Below are 27,587 nucleotides of genomic sequence, written 5' to 3'. Positions count from 1 at the left end.
GGCGCTGAGCAATTGCTTATGGATGAGTAAGCAGCAAATGTGGTAACTCAGGCCAACAGCTCTGCAATTAGGGCTATAATTTCAGGTGTAGCCAGCAGTCGTAATGAATATTTATTTCGTCGTACCGAATAAAAGAAATCGCCCAGCTAAATAGCACGGGGAGTCCTGTGGGGTAGTTTGGTTTGGAGAGTGTGGGTGCTACTAGCGGGGAGCCACCTCGTCCCCTCTCGTCCCGAGTGGGACAGGCTCCCTCGCCCCGCGGTGCGCGGCCGTAGGCTTATGCCCTCCTTCCTGCCCGAGCCCAGCCCGGCCAAGGACCCTTCCCGGGAAGGAAGGGTAAGGAAGGCAGTGTGCAGCCAGCCGCCTTCCTGGGGCAGAGCCGGGCGGGGGATGGAGCGCCCCGCGGGCGCGCACGGGGCGGGGGCGCGGGCCGGCGCGGGCAGGCTGAGCCGGGGGTCCGCGCCCCCCGCCCGCGCTGCGCTGCTCCGGGGCTCCCCTCTGCGGAAACCCCCGCAAAGTGGCCCTATTGGGTCCGGCGGCCCCGCACCCCGGCGCGGCTGCGGGAGTCCCCTCGGGTTTTGCTCCGTCGCTGGAGAGGGTAGCGGAGGAAGAACGCGAGCACGATGGGAGGCAGCGGCGGCACGGGGGGCCGAGGGCCCTCCGGCTGCCCTGAGGTCTTCAGCCCCAGGAGCAAGAGGGCGGCTCGGAGCGCCCGTCAACCCCCGAGTCCTTATTGCTCCCTCTCGGCAGCCAACCTCGCCGGGGCTCCCGCAAGCCAAGCGAGCGCCGCGGCTACCAACTGGCTGTTCCCGGGCGGACTCCAAGCCGCACGGATGCAATGCCCCGAGCGTCCGTCTCCTCCCGAGCCCCTCGACCGAAATCCAGGCGCCCGATTAAAGGTGCGAGGTCGGCGGCAGGCGGTGTCGCGGCAGTACGGCAGGCGGGGAACGGGGCCGGGTCCTCCGCCCGCTCCCCGGCAGCATCCGATCGAGGTCTGAGCCGTGCTGCGGACAAGCACAGCCTGAGTCTTTTGTGTGTGCGTGTGTTTGGGTTTTGTTTCGGGGTTTTTTGGTTGTTTTTTTTTTTCTTTTCTTCCCTTTGCGGTTTGTTTTTTTTTTTTTTTTTCTTTTTGGTCTATGTTTAAGTTACTGTGGAATGAGGAGGTGCGAGGCGTCGTAGCAGCTCGGTGGCGGTCCGTCCCTACCGAAAGAGCCGCTCCACACGCGGAGTGCTTTCTTTTTCGGGGATGGGGAGGTGGGACGGGCGCCGGGGGTGGCGGGGGAACCTCCGGGCCGGGGCGCACCTGCCCGGCCGTTCCCCGCCGCGCCCGGCGCCCATCAGCGTTGCTCGACGGGACGGACCCGAGGCGAGCGGCGGGCGCGGTAAGTACCGCTCCCTTCCCGCGGTACCCCCTGAGCGCGACTCAGCCTCCTCCCCATCCATCCCAACCTCTCCCGCCCCTTCCCCGCCGCCTCCACTGGGAGCGCGGCCCCTTTAAGAGCCCGGCTTTGCCTCCCGGTAGCTGAAGGTCATTAAAACACAAAAGCGCTCCAGCGCTGCGGTCCAATATAGCGCATGCGCCCTGCCCGAGGACTGGCAGGGAGACGGCAATATGGCGAGAATGCCTGGCAGCGGCGGCGGCGGCGGAGAGTGGAGCGGCGGCGGCGGAGGGGGCGGCGGGCGCGGCGGAGGCGGCGGGAACAATGCGGGGGACCGGCCGTCCGGCCGCGGCGTCGCCCCCCGCCCGCACCGCTACTGCAGCGCCGGCGAGGAGGAGGAGGGCGAGGAGGAGGATGAGATCCAGGAGGTGCAGATAACGGGGGACGAGGAGGAGGAGGACGGAGCCGATGGGGGGCTGCTGCTGGACGAGGAGGAGGAGGAGGAGGAAGAGGAGATGGGTCTGGAGTGGGACGGCGAGGAGGAGACGGAGCCGCTGCCGCCCGCCCCGGGCCGTACGCCGGGCGGCGGCAGCAGCGGCGTCGGGGCTGCCCCGGGGGGCGCCGCGGCGGCTGCCCCGGGGGGCGGCGGCGGCGGCGGCCCCGGGGGGGCGGCGGAGGACGCGGAGCTGGAGGCGGCCCTGCTGCTGCAGCGGCCGGAGCGGGCGCGGCTGAGCGAGAACACGCGGCTGGCCACCCGCTACGCCGTGCGCATCTTCCGCGAGTACCTGAGCGAGAAGGCGCAGAGCCCCGACTTCGAGACGATGGACAAGGGGGCGCTCTGCCGGGTCCTGCGCTCCTTCTACGCCGAGGCGCGCTCTAAGAGCGGGCAGCTCTACTCTAAGTCCTCCCTCATCAGCATCCGCAGCTCCCTCAACCGCTACCTCAACGAGCCGCCCTACTGCCGCACCCTCGACCTCACCAAGGACCCTGAGCTCCGCGCCGCCAACCTCACCCTGGCCGCTGTCATCCGCAAGCTGGAGGAGCAGGGTGCCGGGCCGGTGGTGCAGAAGCAGGCCATCACCCGCGCCGACCTCCGCAAGCTCTACACGTGCAGCGTGTTCAGCACTCAGAGCCCCTTCGGGCTCCTCAACAAGGTCTGGTTTGAGACCTGCATGTACTTCTGCACCCGGGGCCGGGAGAACCAGCGGGAGCTGGAGGAGGACTCATTTGGGCTGGCTGTGGATGAGGATGGACGCAAGTTCGTCTACTTCAAGGCGCTGGGGCCCTACCACAAGTCACGCTCGTCCTCCTGGAGCAAGAAGCGGGCGGAGAGCAGCGATGAGGAGAACCTGCCCCGCATGTATGAGACTGGCACAGAGTTCTGCCCCTACGCCAGCTTTGTCAAGTACCTCTCCAAGCGCAACCCCCTCTGTAAGGCCTTCTTCCAGCGCCCGCGGGACCACTGCAGTGAGGGTGACATCACCTGGTATGAGAACAAGGCCATTGGGAAGAACCTCCTGGGTACCCGCATGCAGATGCTCTCCAAGGCGGCCAAGCTCTCCAAGACCTACACCAACCACTGCATTGGTGCCGTCTCCATTGCCACCCTCAACAGTATCGCTGGCATTGGCACCAAGCTGGGAGGACTGCAGCCACCCCACCACCACCACCCCCCTCCCCACCACCACCACCTCCTCCACCACCCCGCTGGCGGGGGCTGCTACACCCCTGCCGCCCTCAATGGTGGACCTCGGCCGCGGCCACCCGCTGCCAACCCCTATGTGCTGCCCAAAGACGGTGACGCTGTGCCAGTGAAAGCGGAAGCGGCCGCGGTGGCCCCGGCCAAGCGGGCGCTCTACGAGGCAGTGTTCCCGGCAGGGGCTGCGGCCGGCGGTGATGCATGTGGGCCCTCTGCCTCCCCCAAAAGACTCTGCCGCCGCCCCGCTGAGCCCCTGGATGCCGCTGCGCCCGCCGTGGTGGTGGTCTCAGTGAAACATGACCCCTTGCCTCACCTCCTCCCCGAAGCAAACGGGCACAGAAGCACCACCTCACCCACAGTAGTTTCACCTGCTATTGTTTCCCCCACACAGGTAACCGGCAAAAGAAAAAGGAAAAAAAAAGTGGCAACCCCTCACCCTGCCCCACATAGTCTGCACTGCCCCCCCTCCTTTCTTCCCCCAAGGCTGGGCACTGAGGCACACTGCCAGCTTTGGGGTGGCTCTTGGGGTCACGCTCACTCTAGGCACCCAAAGAGCCCGGATGCAAGTTATCCAACTTACTTGCCCCTCCAATCTCCTCACGCCCCGCCACAGGTCCAGTGGCCACTCACTGTGTGCTTGGGTGTCGGACTTGAATGGTGCCTGGGTGCTGCCGTGCTCTCCCTCAGCAGCAGCACCGACAGCTCAGCCCTATGGGCTCCCCTTTTCCTCCTTTTTATTTCTTTTCCCCCCTCTTTTTATTTGTCTTTTTGTGGGAGATGTGACTTATGAAAGTCGGGCCAGAATAGTAGATAGGGGCATCAGGTATCATTAGTGTGTGTGGTGTTCTTGATGTGCTAATGAACTATTTGAATAACCTCAAATGCAGGAAACAGCCGGGAGAATACTCAATTACACACTAGTAATGAGGGTGTAATTTTAAACTTCAGAAGTTAACAAGAGGGTTAATATGGCAATTGCATTCATCTTGTATTTGTTTATTTAAAATAGCTTTGTTTCCTGGCAGTGATCCTTTTTTTTTTTTTTTTTTTTTTTTTTAAAGGCAAATTGGCTTTACTTGAATTAGTTACCATAGTGGCGAAATATACAGTAAGAGCACAATTAAACGGGTTTAGGTGCAGCTTAGCTGTGGAATGAGCCCAAATTCGTTAGATGTGTTTCATTAAGGTAAAAACCAGTGTTGTCAAAAACGCTGTTGAGCTGTGCCTTAATGTGTGCCTTGCGGAGCCCCCTCTGCTGTGTGCCAGCACGTGCTGGTGCCTGCTCCCCATCCCCTCCAAAAGTACTTTCCTCTCGGGTGTTTGAGCGCTGGAGCTAAATTACTTCAATTAAAGACTCACTGCACCTCTGCAATTGGCTTGAAGTTTGGAAGTCATTCTAACTAAATCTGTAAAGTGTATGCAGTTACGTTGTGCCCCATAAAATACCGTGTTTCAGGCAAGAACTTTACTGCTGGCCGCCCTACATGATTACAAAACCCCTCTGACATTCTTGTGTCAAGTAATAACAGGGATCGCAGTCGTCAGCCAGAGCGCGCGGCGCTGGGCAAGCACAGGTATATGACATGCCTGAGCTGTTTCCCGAGTGGAAATACCAGTTCTGGACAGACTGACCCTTTCAAAGAGTTTGCCAACTAATCAACCAGCCTGAAGGCTAATTGGGGTGGGGAGGGGGAGGGCAGGGCTCCCAGTGAATGCCTGCATAAGCGTCTATGTTCTTTAAGATACCTGCGACCTCTCCTTTCTTTTAGGGAGGCTTTTTTTGGACCACTTCAGTGGAGTACTGTAGCTTGATCTCCTGCTGTGTGTATCTGGTGTCTCTGAATGGCTTAGAGGCTTGATTTTGTGCAGATAATGTTTTTGTTCTAGCTCATTATTTCAGGTAAAAGCAAATGCTCCTCGCTGTATTTAACCCTAGATTCCTCTTTCCCTTGCTTTTAATGACCGTGAAAGTAATTTTGAAACTTTAGCTTTTTAGGAGGAGCACCCACGTTCGTCTGGCAAGGGGAAGAGGGAACTGGGCAGAGCAGTCAGTGGTCACAGAGTGTGCGTGTCTTTAACCTGTTAAACGAGGTGTCTTGGTACTTTCAGTTGTCAGACTAGAGAACTCGATCTCTAAGCTGGCCCACAAATCTCTTCACACTTGCATAAAGCTTAGGCGAGGAGAAATCCAGCTGCTGTAGTGTTTGTTGCAAAGCTGTGCTTCCTCCGGGAAGCGTTCGGAGCTGTAATTCTCGTTAACAGCGGGCTATGGGGAGAAAGGGAGAAACAGCGAAGAGAGAGTACAACAGGCATCTGCTGTTTTCCTAAGTGTATCAAGAAAGAAAATGAGCAATCAGCAAGGGTACTAGAACTAGGCAGTGTGGGTTTTTTTCAGTAATTATATGGAAATGTTCACCTCTATTCACAGTTTCATGAGTTAAACAAGGTGCCCAGTCACTTTTGTACCTGAATTTTGCCTTTGCTACAAACCTCATTCATTTAAATCTTTGAGAAAGAGAAATGTCTCTCTCTCTTTTTTTCATCACCAATTTTTCTTGTGTCAATTTTAACTTTTGCACTTCTGGGGTGTGACAAAGTGAAAAAATACTGGCTGTGGAATGGATTTCCTTGGGAGAATGTTAATGCTGAACTTTTTCTCTCTAGCTACCTTTTATGATACTTACACTAATCGAGGTCCAGGGCATTTCCTGGGGAAATTAATGACTGGCTGGAATTAATGGCCCAAGGCATTGCCTCAAGCCATTGACTCTCCCAGCCGGTCATTAATCCCCAGGAAATGTCTTGGCCCTCAATCGTTATTGCCTAATTATAAGCAAAGAGTTTCTAGGCCTTTTTACTGAATATATCTCATCAAGTACCATGACACTAAATTCCACTGTTGACAAATATTACTGATTCCTTGAAAACACCAAGGTCATAAGTTTGTGGTTTGTTGGTTGTCTTTGTAGCTAGTCTTCCAGAGGAAAGATTCTGGTGAGCTCATGGATTTGTGCAATGCTCTGGTGAAAAAGTGGTGGCATAATATGTGGGTTTCTTAGCATCTTTATACTGTGTGCCTTTTTTTTTTTTTTTAATAGCACTAAACAAAATGTGGAAAAGATTAAATGAAAGCACTAAATGGGGTGTCTTCAATTTGCACTATCTGAGCAAGAATGGTAATTTTATGCTTTTATGTTGTAGCTCCTGTTTTTTGTTTTAGCCTCAAAATGTCTTTTCAACACTGGGTTTGTAGGAGCCTCTTCCAGAGCCTGGAAAAAGTACATTAAATGTTCATCTTGATCCAACTGTTGCTTTAGGTTTTAGCCCTAAGAGCAGCATTTATAGTGTATTTTAAGCATACACCGCTGCCATCATGGCACAACTTTCCTTTCAGTCCTTATTTGCTCTGAAGTGTAGCAATTTTCCTGCCACTGACAGCAGTGCTTCAGTTCAAGTTGATGACAGAGAGATGTAATTTGGCTGTTGTTCATCTCCCATATTGCTGAAAGATGAACAATAGCTAAAGCTTAAACTTTTGATGCTACAATGTGGTGGTAGCTTTTGGGCTTTATGGATCTGGTACATGCTGAACTTACTACAGCAGTAATACCCAAAAATAGGTGTAGGAAAATAGTTTGGCCTCTGCCATGGGGGAGGAGAGTTGCCTGTCACTTGTAAATGCTTTAGTTATGTTTGTTGTGTAGCTTGATTTGGTTTCTCTGGGCTGTTTGTGAAGAATTTATCAGCTATTAAGATAACTACCAAAAGCTTCGTCATTAAAACCTGAGCCGTGTGCATTTATCTTAGCTGTTTGGGGGAATCCTGAAATGCTTTTTTTTTTTTTTTTCTTGTGCTTTAAATTCAGAGTTGCCCTTTTTGCTGTCTTTTGATCTGGCACATGTCTTTTCATTGCCTTACACTCTCTTTGAAGGGCTGACTTTGACCCGAACCAGAAATCTAGTTCTTACTGCAGGTTTTGCAAAAGAAGGCAGAACAATAGCACATGAGGAATATGAGTAGGCAGTAAGGCACAACCCAGAGCAAATCAAACGTAGCTAATAAGTCTAGCCCTTTTTAGTCTTGGGTTTTCGAGGAGGTGGATAAGAATCTGTCTGCTTGATCTTTGATCTGGGAACATCCTGCACTTTCGTTAAATGGCGACAAAAAAGACTTGTGTTTTGTACAAGTATCTCTAGTACTCTGACCAGAATCGTTGCTAGGTGCTTTCCTGGTGTGCAGGGCAGGGGAGCTCATCAGGTAGCTTCAGGGAAGGATGCTTAGGATCGCGGTGTAAGGATGCTAGGCTTTATTTCTGCCAGGGTAATAGATGAAGCAATATCCCTATCTTAAGGGCTTGAAGTACAGCAGCTATTAAGACTGATGACTGCTAAATACCTTGTTAGTTCTTGTGACAGTGCTAGTGTTGATCAGATTTCAGAGGTTAGTGCTGGCTACCCTACTGTGTAGTTAGTGCCCATCTCTTTGATTACTGGATTATCCCAGGTTGCAGGAAAATCCAGGATTTGCTAGGTGTCTTTTTTAAGAGAAGCACTGAGGTTAAAATCGTAGAAGGTGAGGGTTAAAGAAACTTTAAAATGTGCTTAAAGAAACTGTATCTACCTTAGAGACTACTGTTTGCTACTTTGTTACTTATGGGTTTTTTAATGAGGCGGCTTTTTCATTTTCTACTAAATTACAGGTGGAAACTAGAACTGTAGAAGGGACTATTACACCTGATAGTCATCAAAATTGCTCTGAAATCCTTGGAGGGCAGGAGGATAAGGGTAGTAGTGGTGTCAGGTATGGTCCCCAAAGCTTTCTTATCAATCTCCACGGTGAAATGCATGAATTCTGGCTATTGTTGTCTTGGGTGGAGGTCAGTGTTGTTTGTAAGTGAGTGCTTCTAAAGATTGTTGAAGAGAGGTAGGGTTTTTCATTTTAAGAAAGTAGGATATCCCGGGCTATGTTCCTTATAATGAACATGAGGCTTGGTAGGCATGTGAGCATTTCCCGAGATGAGCACAGGGCAAGCAGAATAGAGATTAGGCTTAGTGACCTCATATACGGCTTTAGGGGCAGTACCTGAACTGAAAGGAATGAAGGGAACTGTTTTTTCTTTCCTAGACTGAGGTTGGTTCGTTTTGGATTGGCTGTTAGGGAGAGAGTTGATGTAAGGTGACTTGGGAGAGTATCTCAGAGAAGATCCAAGAGCGGTGTTTTGATATGCGCCTTTAGAATGGTGGCTGTGGAGCTAAAGGTCCAATACTGCCTTTGTAGGTCCTCGTGGTTGCCTTGGCATGGTATGTTGGGGGTATCAACTTGGGTAACTATTTCAGCTGGTGACTTCTACTATCACTTAATTTTTCAAAATATCTTTCCTTTTTAGAAATTAAACTCGTTTTATTTAGTTATATCAGCCTTCAGCGATAGCAAGAATGCAAGAGGTGACCAGTTCCTTGTAGCTCAAATGAAGATAACCTTTTCAATACAATCAGGAGAAAAAAACAACATCACTGAAGTGCTGCTGTATTTTGGCACTCTTTTGCATCCTATGGAATCTGAAATGACTATGTTGGTACTCTATGCACATCAAAGATAAAATGCACAAGCTTAAAGGGAGCAGAGAGCTGATCTTTTTTCTTTCTTTTTTTTTTTAATAAAAAGTATTCTGTGATTATCCTGTAAAAGATTTCCCATTGCCCACTGCTCTGCTTCTAGAGAGCAAGAGATCAGAAACTGCTCAGTCTAATTGGTGAGTCTGTATGACAGGGAGCTGCCTTATTTCATGTATGGTGTAGAAATAAATGAGTGCTTAAACCCTTTGAAACACACCACTACTGCAAAAGCCATAGGCTGTAATTAAATTGAATGTGGGGTTGTATTGTCTTGTGCCCTTGGCTATAAACTTGATAACAGGCCATGGTACCCCCACTATTGTGTTCCAAGCTGGAACCTAATTAGAGATGTTGTAGATTTTCAGTCACTTTCAAAGCCCTTCTGTTCATCTTTTTCCCTGTGTCCTTTTTGTATTATTTTGCTTTTCTGTTTCTGAAGCAACAAATGCACCCTTCTTTTCAGAAGGAAATTGTTAAGGGCATGTAGCCAAATATGTATGTGCAAGATAATTTTTTTATCACAATTTGGATTCAAGGGACAAGTGTTGGTAACTGCATTTTATCTGATGTAGAAGAGATTTGTTAGTGTTGAGACAGTAAAAATATATAATCATGTTTCCAGGGAATGCTTTCTAAGTCTCTTCCAGGCATTTGAGAGGAGAATAAGGAAGGGATTGGAACTTCTCATAATACCTTGATCTAAAAGTAACATTGGAAGATGTAAAATTGAATTCTGTTCTGGTTGTTTTTTGGGTATTATCAACAAGGAAAGATGGCTTTTCTGGGCTTTTAGAAATTTACATGCTTTGCACTGAGCCAGTTTTAGTTGATCTGAAAACCTTCAAACTTGCTAAGGACTTAATCCCCAATGAGAACAAGTACCTTTGTTGTGTTCTTAATGCAACTTTTAGTTTCGAAAGTGATCAAAATTGTAGTGCACAAGTGTATTATAAACATTTCCAATAAATTCTTAGCTAATTGTTAAGCTTACCTACTTTATGCACCTGTACACTTCTGTAGCTAGGGCTGATCATTTTAATGAAATGGAAATTGAGTGAAATTTTAAAGCCCTATTCATTTTACCAATGTATGGAATTTTTATTTTTCAGTGTATGTTTAGGGCACATCTGCTCCATGTAGCACAGTTCTGAGCTAGCTGCTCGGGACTTCTGACTTGCTTCAAGTCCTAGTCTGAGTGTTCTGATGTGGTTTGCAGTGTTCTTGGTACTTAAAATAGGTCGTGTAGTCTGAATAATGCATTATTGTGTGACTTCTGGAAAGAGGTAGTCGCTTCTCTTCAAACAGTGGTACCAGCTGTAGGAAACCAATCCTTCCCCAAGGTGGGGGCAGGAGATGAGGACTGAGTGGAGCTTTTTTGGTAGTGGGGGTAGCTTGTGGTGGGAGGGAGGTTGTTTGGTAGGTGCTGTTCAGGTAACAGAGGCTGGAGGACTTGTCTGTGTAAAGGGAAGAGAGCAGAAATCTCTTTACAGGAGGAAAGGTGTGAAGCTGAATTTTGGCTTTCCTTTCTTTTTCCTTACCCAAAAAGTCTTGTGGAGGAGCTGGGGTGCTTTCTGAGCTGAACTTATCTCTACCACAGTGCTTCATTTCCCACTCTCCTCCTCAAAGTCCCCAGGGACCAGGTCTGATGATGCTGTCATTTGTTTTAGTTTGGTTTTTGATATCAGGAGTGAGAGGGAGAGAAGCCTGTGTAGTTGAGACTCCTGTGCTTGGTAGCTCTAATGAAGGAGCCACAGCTCTCAGGCTCCCTGGCGAATTGACACCTGTGTACTCTGTTACTACTTCTGTGTCAGTCTGTCAGAAATGTAATGCATAAATGAATTACTTCCCTAAACCACCTTTATTTTAAGCTTTTTTTGCGTGTATGTGTCTGCTTATGTTTATTCAAAGTTAAAGATTGCTGGAAAAATTTCAAGAGTGATTTCTCAACACCCTTCAGCTGAATCCTGAGCTTTTACTCAACATATATGTGTGATAAATTTAGCTGCTTCTTTCGCCGCTGTTGATTTTTCTCTGTGTGGTTCTAGTAGGCTTCAAAAGCGGCAGAAGGAGGTTGGGCTGCAGTAAGGGCAGTGCCTGATGCCTTGGCTTTGAGTTATTGAAGTCCAGTGTAGTCATACTGAGCTCTTACTCTGATCCAGGGTCGCTGGAGGGGAAGCTTGTCCTCACCTTACTGGTGAGAGCTCTTGTTTCATGGGTGAGGTGTCTGCAGTGCCCACAAAGGAACAGCATTGAAACTCTTGAGCTCAATAGCACCAGTGGTTAATTACCGAGCATCCTGTGGCTGAAAGCTCCCCTGGAGAAGCAGCAGCGGAAGCGTGTGGTGTGTCTGGCCGGGGTGGGGGGTGGGAGCACGGGTGTGTGGGTTTAGCAGGAGAGAGAAGGGGAAACCTGCTCACCTTGTCCTCCTCGCTTCATTTCTACTTGGGGTGGCTTGAGACTCTTTTTGACCTTGTGCCTGAAATGCGGGGAAGAGGAGAAGCAAGGAAGGTGAAGTGAACTTAAATAGCTTCCTTCCTTCCTTCCTTCCTTCCTTCTTACAAGGGCTGGCTGCTTTACCTGTGACATGCCTGATAAATTCCTTCCCTTGCGTTGAAATCGCCCCATTCAGAAGAATTCGAGTCATCTGAAGTGCTGTAATTAACCCATCTAGTTTTGATGCCAAACTGGGAGGACCTAGCTGAGAGTTGGGTTGACAAGTTGGAAAGTGTAAATGGGAGCACAGATGTCGTAACAGAATCCTATGGCTGTAGTACAAACTGTGTTTGAAATTCAGATGAAGAGGGAGCCTGCTTCAGTTGATTGCCTTTTTGAGGGTTTCCCCATGTTTCTAATGATTTTATAACTAGCAGCAGTGGCTAGTCACAAAAAAAGCTTGCTTGCTATTCCTCCTTATCTTAGATATGACAGTGACACCACCAAAACTGGCTGTTTGTGGTAATGCTTTTTGCAGGCTTTTATCAAGTTGGTCAGTACTAGTTTCCATCTTGGGTTTAGAAAATGTCGTGTCTTTCTTGTCATCATACCGTAGTTTCTGGAAGCTCTCCCCAGACTATTGCAAGACCAGGTTCACATTTTGTTTAAGTTTTTAAAATACTTTTTAAGGGATGGGGGAAATAATAAGATGCTCTAAGCTTGTGGGGTTTGGCTAGTCAGCAGTTCAGAAAGAACTGTTTAGCTTTTCAGTTCATTTTCTCTTTTCTGTTAATTTAGTAATGCTGAAGTATGTATCTTGCTGGTTATCTCTTCAAAAATAGAGTTTCCCTGAAAAAAAAAAAAAAACACTTTCTCTGCAAACACACACTGATCAGTGACTGATAAACTTGGGAGTGGAGAAGTAATTGTTCTTTGAGGAAGAACAGATAAGGCAAAGCTATGTGGTCCATGAAACCACGTGAAGAAAACTTAAGTGCTCTAGAACTGACTGATGCTGGTAAGAATATGATTTTTTTTTTCCCAGCACAAACACTTGAAAAAGTTATATTCCTTTGCAGGGATGGCAGTGTGAAATCCCTCAGCCTTTGAATCTGTTTTTTTGCCCCCAAGTACCGTTTGAAAATGAAATAGACAGAGTGGGACTAACGTGGTTTTGGTGTCAGCCTCAAACTGCTGCAAAATCGGCTTTCTGAAGCTGCTGCCAATCCAAAGCAGTATGTGTAACACAGTTACAGTTTGATTTGTGTAAAGTAGAAACAACTTCAATGTCCTTTCAGAACTCTGTAGTTTTGCCTTCTTTTGAGGGGTATTTGACACACTTCCAAAGCAACCTTATTACTGGTTTTCTCTCTTAGAAGTCTTTGTAAGTTACCTTTTTCGGGAGACTTTTAGTGTGTTACTTTTGAGATGCACTTGAATACAAATGTTTCCACTGAAAGTACTCTAGATACAAGTTGTTCCCTTCAGTTTTAGGCCCTGAAAAGTATCAAAAGTAAGGAATTGAAAAAAAACAAACCAAAAAAAAACCCCCCAAAAACAAAACGAAAATTAGGTTTATTGTAACTAGGAAGTATAAATGTGTCAAAATGGTCATTGCATGTAGAATATGCAGTGACTCAGTACTAAATATAGTATTAGCTGAGTTGCTAATGCATTGTATTGATGTATGGGAGTAGCACTACACTACTATGTAACTGGTAAAATTATCCCCATGGCACAGAGCAGGATAATTCAACGCTTCAAAGTTTACTGTGGTAATTTATTAAGAAAAGATTTCTCATTCTTGTGCTGAAGTAGAATTTTAACCAGGCAGTTTTTCTCAGTACAGTATATTCACTTCCAAACTGCCAGTGGATATATTCAGGATCATGAATGTAACAGTAGGCTAGATTTGCAGCACAGGATAATGATGTGGTAGTAACTGTGACTGTCATGTAAAACTTTCAGAAGCTTGTGTATGTTGTTTTAATTGTTGAGAGATACAAAGGGATCAGCTCAAATCTGTATCTTTCAAGGAAAAAATATAATAGATGAGAATTTTTAGAAATTTAGATTTCACAAGGCCCATGTCCAAATTTTTGCTAAAACAGCAAAACACACTCCTCCTTCTGCTTGGTAACTCAGCTGGCTATTCTAGCTTATAAAGGCTTTTTTATTTCTGTAAAGTGCAGGACTGATTTGACTGGACACTTCTTTTGCTACAGGGTTATGATCTTACCAGCGTTCGTTGCTGTGAAATGCTCTGGTGCCGCGGTGTTCTGGCGTTGTTCTGAGATTACCTGTAACAGAGCCGCCACAGCTACCCAGCTACCCTAACCCTCACAGCAGCTGCCCCTTGCCTGGCACAGGGGGTGGCAGTGCCCTCTGTCACCCTGTCCCTCCTGCAGGGAGTTGGTTCAGGCTCCAGCCACAGGAGCGCTGCCACTGGAGCAGTGACCATGCAGCCCTGGGATGGTGGACACTGCTGCCAGCCCACGGCTCAGGGTCCTGCAGCCCTTCTCAGGCTCTCCTCCCAAAAAGGGAAATGATGCTATAAAGAAAACTTAAAATGTCTTCCCCCCAGCCCCAATCTTTATAAAATCAAAAGGCTCCAAAAAAAGACCCAACCTGAAAACTTTTGTCTTTAACATTAATGATAGTGGTCTGAAATAGCTGTTACTTACTTTATCTGAAGGGACTAGATTTTTAGGAGGGGAAAGGAGCAGATATGAGCTTTCCAGCCTATCTGGAGGCCAGAGAGGGTTAAATAACTGAGCTAGCAGGATTTTGAAGGCAGAGCATGATTACTTTGTGAGAAGAAAGAGATGGAAGTAATAAACTGAAATGGAAAGTAAGAAGGAGAGGAAAAGCAGGGTGAGAATACCTTACCAACTATCTTGTCACAGTGTATCAGTTTGGGAACTAGATTAACTTCTGTATACCAGAGTGATTCTGCTGGATCAGTTTAATGGATTCAAGGAGCAAAAAATAGCATCTCTGTTTGGAGAGGGGCTAAAATTGGAGGAAGAAATTAAGGGGGAAAAAATCCTTCTTTCCTGATGCTAAATAACAAATGTAGTAGGTGCACTGAAACAGAATTTGATCAAGGAAAAGACAGACCCAGAGGGAGGGCAAAGAAGAACTATGCTTTTTTTTTTTTTTCTTTAAAGTAGAAAAGCTAGAGGAAAATATAGAAGAACAGTTAAGGAGCAGGGAGGGAAGTCTGGGTTTGCTTCAACTTTGGAGTGTTTAAAAAGAAGTGAGTGGGACTTAAACTAAGTGCATTGTATTATTGCCTCTTAGGGGAACTAAAATCTAAAGGGTTTTTTTTCCTTAACCTTAAAAAATATGAAATTTAAAACAGTGGTTTCCTGTAGAGTTTTGTGTTGGAGTAAGCATTGGTTCTTGGGTATGTGTTCTGAAAGAAATCTGCTGTCAGCACGGTGGTAAAATGGCCTGTAAGCATCGTATTTGGTTTTACGCCTAATGGACAATAAAGTAGTTTCCTCAAGCTACTTGAAATACTCCTTGTAAACTAAAGTGTCCAGATCAATTTCTCATTCACATCTTATTAAAACTCACTGAGGAAGTTGGGAAAACATGGTTTTGATCAAAGTGCTGTAGAAACTATTTGTATACTCTCTTAATCCTTAAGTTACTTCATAAAATTGCTGAGAAGAACCCTAGTGGGTTCCTGCTTTCAAAGACAGCTTCATCCCACCTGGATGCCAAACACAGAGAGCAGCTCCACTGTGTAGTGGGACGGCACACAGAATGTGTACAGGGTCGAGGGGACACAGTTGGAGTGTCTTGTTTTTACCTGACTCACAGTTTCCTACTAGGAATGTTGAATTATTTGCATGAGTAGCTGTCTGCATCCAAAATGACTTGTGCATGCTAGTCTATTCTGTGTATGTTAATGCCTGAATTTCTCTTGTGTAGTCAGTTCATGTTACATGACAACCTTAAATGCCTCGGTGGTGTGCTTGATCAAAACACTTTTTTTTTTTTCTTTCCCTTTCCTTAAGGAAACACATCGTGTCATAGCTCTGAGAAGTCAGGAATTTTTTGTTGGTAGGTAGATGGCTGGGTGCTAGCTTTCAGCAACCCGTTCTTGAGAAGTAGTTAAGCTGCTATCATACTGTACTTGACTTTTTTCATAAAGATATTTTAAACTTTTATGATCTCTTCTATCAAGTTTCTGCCTGTGCATCTTCTTGAGTAGGAGGCTCAAATCAATATTTACAGGGTCTGCTTTCATGTTTTATATATGCAGCTATATCAAGATACATGGTTATGCATTTTATAAGAAACTTATTCAAGGGGAAATGTTCATCTGATCAGCAGTATCTGCTTTTTTAACAACGATAGGAGGATGCTTTGAGCACTGTTGTATAAGCAGTAGGAGTGTGCTTTAGTGAAACTGTCAAATATGCTGGCTTTGTTGTGACTTGAAAATTGTGTTTAACTGTGCAGAAAAGTGGCCACCACAACACAGAGCCTCTCTGGGTAACAAGTGTGCTGCCTGCATGCCAGTGGGACAGTGCCACAAAAGTTGTGTTTCAAGACATAGGAGATGACAATGTTGGAGATGCTGTACCAGCTAATGGAAGACTATAAACAGGATACAGAATACATGGCAGAGATGTTACTCTGGCTGCACTAGTGAAAGAGTCAAAAAAAGGGGGTGGGGAGAAAGGCCCCCAACTGTAAAAACGGAAAGCTTGTTAGCTGTCCTTAAAGTGCATTTTTTGGTGGCTCATCAGAAATTAGCAGTCTCAGTCTGGATCTTAGTGGGCAAGTATCCTTGCACTGGAGGCTACCAGAACTCATGCTGGTTGTCTCTGCTGTTGGCAGCCTGGGTGGTGAAGAGCTGCTCTTGCCCCAGAGGTGAGATCCTGACCAGCAGGACAGGGTGACGGCCACAAGAGAAAGCTCGCTCTGCCAGTGGTGCACTTGCTGCCTGGATGGTCTGCTGGGCTGTGGATGTGGTGTTACCTTAAAGCAGCAGACTCCTGTACCAATTTAAGTGGAAAAACAAGACTAATGGCCAAATTTCTACACTCTGTGTCTTTCACTAATTGTGAAAAATAGCAGTTGGCTTCTCCATCCTCCTGGCTTCACTATCTTCTTCATATAACTCACTGACTTTTACTTATGGCTTCTTGTCTCTAATAATTTCTTAATGGAGCAGACAATTTTATTTTATCCTGTATGAGCTGCTTCTCATCATTTATTCTTGTTTCCCTCCACTCCATTTCCACTCCAGGCAAAAATTATTTCCAGAGAAGAAGGGCTGGATGTGTGTCATTCCAGAGCTATTGTAAGTGACCCTACAGATTTGCTTGCATACCCCATTTTCTCACCTAGAATGCATGCAAGGAAGGTCATATGGGGTCTGTCCCCATACCCCATCCCCACATCAGTGGCCAAGAGCAGATGTCTGTAGAAGAGAACAGAAATGGAGAGATAGCTGTTGCTTCTCATGTGGGTGTTATAAAGACGTTTGCCACTTCCCCCTCTGAGGTGTGAGTGATGTGTGAGAGGCACATTAATCGTTGAAAAGCAGATATTAACAGAGCCACATTGGGTCTGTGGGATGAATGGACCCCTTTACATCTTCCTCTCAAACTGTTTTGATGGGAATGTTGATTAAAGACAAGGTAAACTTGTTTGTACTTCATTCATTAATAACAAACTGTAAACTGCCCTGCCTCCCCTCCCCAGGGGCAAGGCACTTGAGGAGATGCCAGGCAATTAAAGTACTTAAGACAGTAATTACAGTCAAATATACAACAAAAATAAAATCACTGCACATGATTTTTTTTTATGCTTGGTTTTGTTCTATGCTTTTATTAAACCGCAATTCTTGCCTCATGATTGAACAGGAATCTATCAACTGGTAATAACAAAGTGTTTGACAACTTTCTTCGGTTCATCTGGGTATTTAGTAAACTCTTTGATGGTCTTCCTTCTGAATTCATCACAGCTCAGATTCCTGTTTTTCAGATGTATCTTGCTATATAAAGCTGGTGTACCTCTGAGCCCTAGCACCAGTCAGTAGGGAGGTGATACCAATGCTAACTTGAAACTCTTCCTTTCTTACTTTTCTGGCTGATTTTCTTACTGTACAAGGAGTAGCATCTCTAGTTATTGTGATGGTTAGGAAGGGAAGACTGAATTAGGCTGAGGTGTTCAGTTGGCTTCAGATATTTGAATTGAAGCTGATGCATTTTAAACTCCAGAAATTAGTGTCCTCAAGTTTGATTTATGAACCTATTTACTGAGTTAACATCCTGCAGTAGAAAGTTGTGTGTGTCAGCTCAGTATTTTTAAGTGAAATTCTAAGGGACTTCAATATTCCAGATAAAGTACACTTTAAAAAGACAGAAACTTAGCTGTAATGAGATCCAGCTGGTGTGCATAAACCTTTCACGTTGCGTTACATAGTTAAGTTGGTAAGTAATGTATGGGGAAAAGTTCTGGTGGCTTATTCCTTTGTACTGGAGTTTTACGAGGCTGTATAAATACTGTAAGTATTTAATGGGGGAAATGCAGGATTAAAATCAAACAGCTGATGATGCATGGTACAGAAATGTCATAAAGCAAATGTGTAGTAGTATCCTTTCAGTAAATACTAAATGACTGAAACATGACAGTGTTCACCTATGTTAAAATAGCTCTCATAAGAACAATTTCCAATTGATTGGTTTGATTAGCGTGACTAGTTCAGAAGTAGGTCGTTTTATGCTGGATGGCATCAGAGTGTGGATTCTCTCTGAGTAATGTTTTGACTGGTTTTTTTATTCGGTAAAATCTACATCTCTGTGGTATTCAAAGCAGAGGACAGGCTCATGGGCTCCTTACCATAACTTAACCTGTTCTCCTTTTAACAAACTGTAATTACAGAAGTATAAACTACATCTTCATTTATTTCAATGGTAAGAGCATGGGAGAAGAATGTGGGAAGGCATTCCTTGTGCCGCCATCAATTTGGTTGCCTTCCTTGCAGTTGTTTCATAAACATCCTAGAAAGCTCCTGAAAATACCGAATGTGGAATGTGCCAAAAGTGGTTAAAATGAAAAACTTTGTCCTCTGACAGACAAGCCCTGGCAAATCTTAGCTTGATGCTACTGCCCTCGGCTGCCCTCCTCCTTTGTGGAAGGCTTTTGCTCCCTTGTGGAGTCAGCAAAAGGAACTGTATGCCTGCACTTTAGCAGCTACAACAAACCTTGGTCAAGAGATTAGTATTTTTTGGGTGCTGTCATTGTCAGCAGCAAATTGAATTGCCATGTTTAGTCTGTGGACTGGAACAGAGGAAGCAGGGGCATGTCGTCTATTTTGCCAGCTCTGCTATGGGGGTGGTAGTCCTGGGGAGAGGAGTGGTTAAAAAAGAGTAGTCCGAAATTGTACAGCTATTTGCTGCATGATGATGTCTGTGCCCTCAGCTATCCTCGTTTAAATTGAATGGTCAGGGAGGTATCACAACATATTTAAAGCTTAGGTAGCTGCTCTTATGAAGAGTATAATTTACAATAATTGCCGCTTTTAATAATGAACTGATCTATTTGAGATGGCTCAATGCCCATTAAACAGTTAAAATGACAACTTAGTTTTAAGATGCTGTTACCCATGTAGGTATATTGACCTCAAGCTGTTCAGAGGGATATTGTGGGGTGATTTCCATAGCAAAGGTATATTATGCTTAGGCACCCTTCTGCAAAAGGGAAACTGAATTTTGAACTAGAAATAAATCTTCACTTTCTCAAGATCTATTCAATGAAAGGTGAAAGGAACATTCAGAATGTAAGCGAATAGTAAAAAATCTTCTGGTTCTGTGCGTTTGTAAGTTCTCGTAAATCAGTCATCATGTTCCCAGTCATGACAACCACGTCCCATACTCCGACATTGCAGCCACCGCAAAACTCAAGAGAAGGATGTAATCAACCCCTAATAAAAGCCGCAAGCCAAACGAGTAGCATTATAAACCCAAGGTGCTGTCTTGCAGATTTCTGACTTAATTTTTTGCAGGCTCTCAGTATGCCAACAGGCTCTTTAAATCTTCCTCCCTTTCCTCTGTGGGTCTCCATGTTGCCTCTTTCTGCTTGGTAAAGAAGCAAGCAAAAATTGCATACAGGACTTTGTGCAGGGAAAATGGGTTGAAGACCTCTGATAGCTCATACATAAGGATTTGACATGGCTCAGTATTTTGTGATCCTTGTTTTTAAGGAACTGCTCATGTAACATATGGAAAAGAAATGGGTTAAAAGTCAAAGCAGTGATAATGAGTACTCCTCTGTTTTTCTCGCTGCCCTGGGGACTGAGGTCCCCACTGCTCCTGGTGAAGCCAGCATGAGGAGTGGGGCTGCACTGCTGGGCATCGGCCCTGGCTCAGGATTTGCAGCAAGGGTGAGGTCTGGGCACACAGCACCATGTCACCCAAATGGCCTGAGTTAAAAAATGAGGATGAGAAGCATTGCTGCTCAGCAGGCTTGGATTGCTTTGGCAGGGCTGTGCTTCTCACATGCAGGACCTGTGAAGAGCCAGTGGACCTGCCAAAGCATTGGGAGCAGTGGCTGAAGGTACTGATAGGGGTGGCTGAGGACCCAACACCTCGTGTGCTTCTCCTGTGTGAAGTGGCCTCACTGGAAGTGAGACATGAGCTTGCTTCAACCTCGGAACAGCTGATTCCGGTGCTCTGCCACCCTCTAGCCAAAAGCTGGCCTGAACCGACCCTGCTTTGCTTGAGATCCAGTGGGATCTCAGTGCAGTGGGAATAGGAGGCACTTTGTTCTCCATCGTAGATCCACTGTGATTAAACGTGGTAGTCATGAGGCCAGATTTACTGCTGTGCTCTCCCTGTTTTGCATTGCACAATGGCACAAACACCCAGAGAGCAAGCAAATTTGATCCGTGTTTCCTAAGGATTGTGAAATTCTCCTGTACAAATTTGCTGGCTGAATTTGAAGCATGATTTATAAAAAGGGCCTTTCCTCTTAGAGTAAATGTGATTGCCCTTTCTGTCGGGCTGCAAGATAAATGTTCTTAGTCTTCAAGGGAACTTTTTAGGCATGCAATCCTTAACATGACTATCTTCTCTGCTGCACACTTTACTAACTTAAAGCTATTTAACTGAGATGCAAAAGAAAAATATTGTTTCTTCAGCATTGGACTTGATGCTACACAAGAAACACAGAGTAAGGCAGGCATTTGTTTTGCACTGTTCAGAGGCTTTTTAAAATCCTCCAAAGTCTGCTGTGGTTCTTACTTTGGTCAGTTTCCTCCGTCTGCCATTGCAAGTAGACTTTCTCTTGCTAATCTGCTGCCTGAAATACTCTTTGTTCAGGAAAGCAAGTCTCTTTCTGTTGTAATCAGGGCTAGGAATTCAGCTGCAGGGTCACTCTTTGTGCTGTAGAGTTCACTGACCATGTTTTGCTTCTGGCAGTCCTAGCTTTGGCCCCTTTACACAGATCAATGCCAGGCTAACCCCATTTATTGCTACTACTGAAACAAAACTCTGCATCTCCTATTTAATTTAGCTCAAAATAGATGTAATGCAAACAAGCGTCAGCATGGAAAAAGAGCCGGAAGAAGGGGAGGGGAAAAAACCATACTCAGGGGGTTTTTGAATGAAATATACATTAACTGGTGCCAGGCTCCAGGTGGGAGGAATTAGTTGGCATTGTACCATTGGACCCTTTATAAAAATCAATCATTATCATTGATTCTAATTTACATATGAGTATTAGAGTTTATCTGCTTGTCTTCTGTTCCCTTTTTATGTTTAAAACCATTTTTAATGTAATTGCTACTGCTCAAGCTCAGCCATGCATTCAGATTTCTCCTGTTTCTTAGTCCTAGATGAACCTCCTGGTTCATTCTCCTGGCACTTCACTGTGCCCTCACAAGGTGAACCTCCGTCATTATTACTGGATTCCACAGCATCAGCATCCTAGAAACTTCCAGCCTTGCTTCTGGTCAAGTGAGACTGCTGCTGGCAGGAGTGTGTCACTCTCGGTGAAGCTACTTGATGCTGAGCGCTTTGTAAGACTCATCACTGCGAGATGGGTTAAGAGGTTTTGTTGAAGCAAGCATGTGGCAGGCAAGACTCCTGTGGCTATCAAACTCTGTGAGTCTAATATAAATTTTTTCTGTATCTGTGGCACACCTCAGAGAAAGTGTTGGGCACCTCAGGACCTTACTGGAATTTTAGATGACAAGACCTTCACGGCGTGCTTGGCATCCAGCCATCTTTCCTGGCTAGAGCTGGAGTTAGGAATTCCACTTGCCACACCTCATTCCATGCTGCTTGTTAAAATATGTGGAATAAGGCACACACATACCCTCACCCACTGTTGATTTCTGGATTGAAGTTCTGTTCGTTGTGCAAGGCAGTGTGGGTAGAAATCATGAGGTCCGGTTTTTCTGCTGAAAAACAAAATCCATTTATCCTTCTACTCTACTCCCTTTCCCCACAGATAAACCACTCCCCAAGCTATTCCCTTTTGCTTCTTCAACTCTAAGTTGGTGTTCATCAGAAATCAAGTGTTTAGGTGACTGTGTTTGTAATGGGATGGAAGATAGCTGAGACAATCTCCAACTTAGGGATTGTTACTGAAGTTAAGTTCTCTTACACTCTGTTGGGTGATCACCACGAGACTCCTGAAACCCTTGCTGTTTGTTTCAAATGCACCTTTATTTCTGACATTACAAATCTTCTGTTCTTGAAGCCAGGCTTCTCAAATTTTTTTTCTGGACGAGAGACCTATCAACTGAAATGTGTGGCATTTTGGGGGAGTTTGCTTTTGCTTTCGGTTTTGGCTTTTTTCCCCACTCTTGGCAATTTAATGCCTCCTCCTCCTGCTATCTGCTCTTTCCTTTTCCTTGCAGGGTTTGTTGTTTCAAAAGGGGATACTTTGGCTTCCCGCTCCTGACATGCGCTCGTGTTGCTGTTGCCCCCTGTCCTTGCCCTTTTCAGGAATGCTAGTGCTTCAGCCTCTGCTTTCCTCCTTTTCCACACCAGGGAGGGAGCTGATGGTTTCCTCCACTGCTCCTGAGTGGGAGGCAAGCATGAAGTGAGACACAAGGTGTGGAGGCCTTCCTGATGTTTCCTTCAAACTTACCTGGTTCCAGATAAAGTCCCTTGCAGTTATCTCCCATACTTTATCTGAGATTGGTCTTTTAAACACTCTGGATGTGTCACCATATACAATTGTCCCTGTCAACTCATCCTCTTGTGAATGTTTCTTCCATTTTTCGGGTCTCTGTTGGAATATGGTGGGTTTCTTGCATATGGTTTTAAAAAAATATTTCATCATAGTTGGTGGTTGTCTATACCTGACACTTTCTCATACTTTTGATACTCAAATCTATTCTTTTAATGATTTTTTTTAAAAATCTTTTTTCCCCTAATCTTGTAGTGTTTATCCTTCTTTAAAGTTGTTTTTACTCTATTGCAGAAGACAGGTTCAAAACTCAGTTTGGGCCTAGAGAGGGCCCTGAGCAGCATGGTCTTACTGGTTATTACCACTCAAGATATTCAGTGAGTTTTTCCTCTAGCTTTGGTTAAATGAACTCTTCCCTTCCTTCCCTATAAACCCAACAAAAGATTTCTTCGAGTATTATTCTGAACGGGGGTAAGTTCATCTACAGCTTACTGCCTCAATAGCAGCTCAAGTGAGCTGAGCCTTCTGGCCGTGGTCAGCTTCTCCAATACAAAACAGCCTGACAGAAGAGACATTTATTTCATAGCTAAGTGCTTGTTACCCCTTGGTGGCTGATGTCCAGGGTTGTCTCATTCAACTTCTGTGCATTTTGAAAATAATGTACCTTCATTATGTTTGTCTTTTATCTTCTTGATGAAGCTGCTCTTTGCTGTTTTAAATTTGAGCTGTCCCTTGGAATCATCTGAGGATGTGATTCTTCTCTGTGCCATGAGATGGATATATCAGCTATTGGTTTACGCCAATGTATTTTTATTTTCAATTTTATTGAAATGTGTTGTACATTAGAGGCAATAAAAGCCAGTAGCTAGAGAAAGTGAGACAGGCATTTATCTCTGGCAGGTATAGATTTTTCTGCTTCTTTAAACATTTTCAGGCCCTTTTGTTGCCCAACCACTGATGTTTTGTATTTTAGTAATGACCAGAGAAGTATTACCACAGACTTAGAAGCAGGCCATGCCATCCAAAGTGCATATTGTATATAATGTACATTTCATCCACTCTTCTAAGGTTATATGTGTGGTCTGATTTGATGCTGGATCAAGTAAAAGCCTTTTAATACAAAATTAAAAGAGTTTGCTGAGCTAGATGGCAGAGGCTGTCCACAACTAAATAGTGGATTGCTGCTTCATGAGGATGGCTGCTGTTAGCATATAGCACAGGGTTATATAGGTTCAGGGTTAATCACCCCTGTGCATAAAAAAATGCTAAAATTAGCTGCCAAATGGATGTTTTTATCATATGAGCTGCGAGGACTACTTGGAGAAATCCCTACAGGTCTGAAAACAATAACCAAAACTGTATTTCTTAGCCCTGGATCTTAGAGTATCTTTTACATGTAATGGAATCAAATGAACCAAATGTAAAATATGCTTTGTTTGTATGCCATATGGTCTTTGCCTTGCCAAGCACCCTTTTTGCCTGCCAGAGCAGACTCCTGTGTTCTCCTTTCCTTGAATCCTGCCCTTCACACTAACAAAAAAAAAATTGCTGCTTGGCTTGCTTAGGGAATGGTGAGTATATGACTTTCCGTTCATCCCTAGATACACTTCCAGCATTTAAGAAAACTCCGAACACCAGAAAAGAGGCAAAATGAAGTAAAAAACCTTCATGCACTATTGTATTGAAAGAGACTTTTGAATTTAGCCACAGCTAAATTTAAGTATTTAGCTTAATTCAGAACTTCAGCCCCTTCCTACCAACCACCCAAAACCACACCTGCTTCTCTAAGGGATTTAAAATCCAAAGATGGACAGATTTTAGAGTAGGGCAGGGGTGGGGAAGTATCTGGGTCACTGATGGGTTGGAGTGCAGGTTCCATGTGCCACATGCATAGCCCACTTCCAGAGCTATGGAGAGGAGTGGAGAGGCCCCACTGCTGAGTGCTGCCTCGTGTGTATTTTTAGCAGGGGGCTGTTTCCTGTCCCCATACAGTGACACCTGTGTGGTGTTATGCTGCCTGTCCCAAGGTATTAAGTAACCCACAGGCATTTTGAAATAGTTAATCATAATACGATTTCTCTCATGATAATGTTTGGGTTTTTTCATTCTCCTGCCTGTTATGAAATCTGTAGGCTGATAATTTTAATGGGAGTTACAAGAGGAGAGGAAAAAGTCCCAGCTAGCCCTGGAAATGCACGGGATCATGGAAGAGGCAGGTAAATGCTCCCTATTGCAGTCCGTCTTGACAAGGACTTCCAAAAAGCCTGTCATCTCAGTAAGTTCAACTCTTACCCTTTCCTTGCAGTGTTCTCCCTCCTGGCAGTCTCTGTCCCTCTAGTGGGGTTTTGATAGATTATCATTTTTGTGAGACTGGGATGTTGCTTTGCTAAGCTCAGCTTCAGAGACTTGTTGGAAGGGGAATAGATGAGATGGAAAGAAAGAAAACTGAGTGACACAGGGGTCCTAAAGGTCAATTCTTTTTGCCCGTGGTGTTTCATCGATACTGGAGTGAGGAATGTATAATTTAAGACTACAATTTCACACCCTATTTCTAATTCTCTACCAGACTGAGCTGTGACTTTCAAAATTGTGGTTCTGTTTACATCTTTATCATAAATTAGATAATTACAAATGTGTGCCTTCAAAGCACTTTCATGCCTTTTTCCTGCAGTCAGGTTATAGATGAAGCTGTCTGTTTTATTGGCTACTGCCATAATTACCAAGTGGACTCAGTGTCTTCAAAATTGCGATTCCAGCTGAGAATATTCTATTATTGGTTCCTTCAAGAAACATCTGGAGAGTGCTTTGAGCTCTTGTGTCTTACAACATTTCAAAGATGTGGTTTTATCAGATCCTTCTATATATTGTCCCTTACCTTTTTCCTCTTCATATGGCCAGGAGAACTAATAAAGACTTTCCTGTATTTTTCTTAAGCCTGGTAAGGTGATTCTAGGTACAAAATTCTTCAGACAGTCCACAGGTGGGGGTGTCTTTTTGTTTTCATGTTCAGTCTGGAGTAGATAATGTTCTGTTGATACGTTTTTGGACATATCTTCTCTAGATGGGTCAGTGTTATTTCTTTCTGCTCCCAGGTAAATTAATAAACCAAATTTAAAAGTGCAAAGGAAAGCAGGCGGCTGGCTGATTCAAAGGGAGAGGCTATGTTTTTCATCACCACCCTTTCAAAGCCTCTCTGAATCAAAAGAACCATTGGATTGCGAAGGCAAGACCTATGCCACACCAGAAGCTCCCAGTTCAGCAATTTTCCCAGGGTAAAATTATAACTCATGTTTCCTCAGCACAGGCTGTAACTGGCAGCGTTCCTTCTACTTCTAAGGGTGAAATTGCTGGGGGGAGAACAGACATCTAATGTGCCTCTGGAAGTTTTACAATGGGTGTTAGCCTCCCTTTGTGGAAAGGTAGATGTTCTTCTGGAACATACCCAAGGGCAGGTGCTATTCAAACTGGAGTGTAAACTGACTTCAAATAAGACAGTACAGTCTTATTTTTGTTCAGTTTGTGAGTCAAATCTAAAGAAGAAAAACCCATTTCTCAAATTCTGGCAGTTCGTGACAATCTTCCAGTTATCCCACTGAAGTCTACACTTTTATGGGTCTTTAAAATCTTCAGATACAACTGCAATTCAAGACATTAATCTTTATTCATGTACTGCTGATAGGATCTTACCTTGCAAACAAAACAGATTTTAACAATGCTTGTTTTTTAGTGTTACTTCTCACCAGAAGATTATTGGAAAAATTGCAAATTTGGTCCAAGAAGAATGTAACCAGTTGGTTTCTTTCCCACTAAAATCTTGACACCATTTGTAAGGATTTGTTTGAGTTGGCATTCAGATATACCAGCATGGTTCTGGGGAAGAGAAGTCCTTTCCTTCTAAACCCAGGAGGGAGTGTTTGTTGTTGTTTTTCCCTTGTCCTTATGTGAAGACTCTTACAAAATATGTGTCGATTGCCTGCTAGAAGTGGATAAAAGGCAACAGCACTTGAAAAAATCTGACTAAAAATTACATTATTAATAAATCTTAGCCTACAAGTAGTCTACTTGGGAACAGTTGAAAGATGGATTCCAGTGTTCAGAGTTCCCCTGCTCCTTCCCATAGCTGTTCTTGGCCCAAACCCCATGTACATGTGGTGGAGGTGGCTGTCACGTTTCTGCCTTCACTGGTGCAGGAGATGAGCTGGGAGATTCTCCATCCCTCACAGAGGCAGTGGGAGCTGTTGACTGCTCTGTGCTGGGCTATTCCATGGGACTGGGGAGAGCTGACTGAGTGGCTGCCTCTTTTAGGGAGGGGGTGTAGACTCTGAATGGAGCCCCAGAGTATTAAGGTATGCTATCTGCAAAGTACCTGGCAGGCCAAGCCTCTTGCAGCAGGGATGAAGTGGTCCAAGATACTTGGGTCGATGCTTTTCACTGGAATGAGAAGCCTTGTATGGTGGGGAAGTAGTCTGTCATCTCTGCCCTTTGCAAAAGGTGAAACTCCCTGTGTGTGTGCTTGCTTTTCTATGAAGTACAAGTAAATTTGTTTTGTCTGTGCTACCTGAGGTTTGATAGAGGTGCAAGAAGAAAAGCAACCTATTTTCCAGGTTTAAAGGAAAGTAAATGAAACTGTCCTCGGGGCAGCAGAAGCAAAGACTTTTGTATCAAGCTGTAGTGTTGTGGGCAGGGCTGCCAGGCTGCTAAAGGCTCTTCAGACCTGGAAGCCTTTCCCAGGGACTGCTCATCTTTTAATAGCGCTTCCTCCTTTTTTTTTTTTTTTTGGGTGTCCACAATGACTGCACTCTTTCCCTGCTCAGACCAAGGGATTGCTTGGTATTTACTGGCTTGTTTCTGCAGTATCTGACAGGATACTGGTCCCCTCTTGCACATGGGAATTAAGAAGTCTGAGTGAAGGTGACTGAAGGACTGCATTGTATACCTCATGAAATATCTTGAACTGGTCATGTCCAGCTCAGGCTGGGGAGCAACACTTTTGTTTGGTCACTCCTAACTCGGTTTCATTGCTAATTTGAGTAGATACTGGTGCAGAACAGACAAGCCCTTGGTGGAGCAAGTGACCTGAAATGCCAGCTGTCCAGTGTGCCCCTATCATAGGACACCATTAGCAGCATCATGGCAGGTCTGCTTCCTTTGGTCCAATGTCCTCCTGCATCTAAGCACTCTGTCCTCCAGCATGGTTAGGGGATGTTTTTGCCTGCTGTAGCCTGGGGTGAGCACCCTGTGATTAACAGTGTCAGGTGGGCAGTGGTGTGCTGTGAGCTAATTGGGAGCAGCTTT

General features: G+C 45.1%; 1 protein-coding gene across 3 annotated transcripts in view; it reads left to right on the top strand.

Moving 5' to 3' along the window:
* Nucleotides 1-549: 549 nt before the first annotated feature.
* KCTD1 (potassium channel tetramerization domain containing 1) overlaps nt 550-27,587 on the top strand; it is a 69,105-nt gene continuing 42,067 nt past the window's right edge. The window contains exons 1-2 of one of the 3 annotated variants that reach the window (XM_039548982.1): nt 1,022-1,382; nt 1,523-3,469. In XM_039548982.1, the coding sequence (XP_039404916.1) occupies nt 1,137-1,382; nt 1,523-3,469 (2,193 nt within the window). In that variant the 5' untranslated portion in view covers nt 1,022-1,136. Of the gene's footprint in view, nt 900-1,021; nt 1,383-1,522; nt 3,470-27,587 lie in introns of those variants that run through there. The other 2 variants (XM_039548983.1, XM_039548985.1) reach the window with 2 other exon arrangements.

The sequence above is a fragment of the Corvus cornix genome, chromosome 2, assembly GCF_000738735.6.
Source record: "Corvus cornix cornix isolate S_Up_H32 chromosome 2, ASM73873v5, whole genome shotgun sequence".
NCBI classification, from domain to species: Eukaryota; Metazoa; Chordata; class Aves; order Passeriformes; family Corvidae; genus Corvus; species Corvus cornix.
The sequence above is the reverse complement of the archived record's forward strand: the minus strand, read 5'-3'. Positions and strand labels throughout refer to the sequence as shown.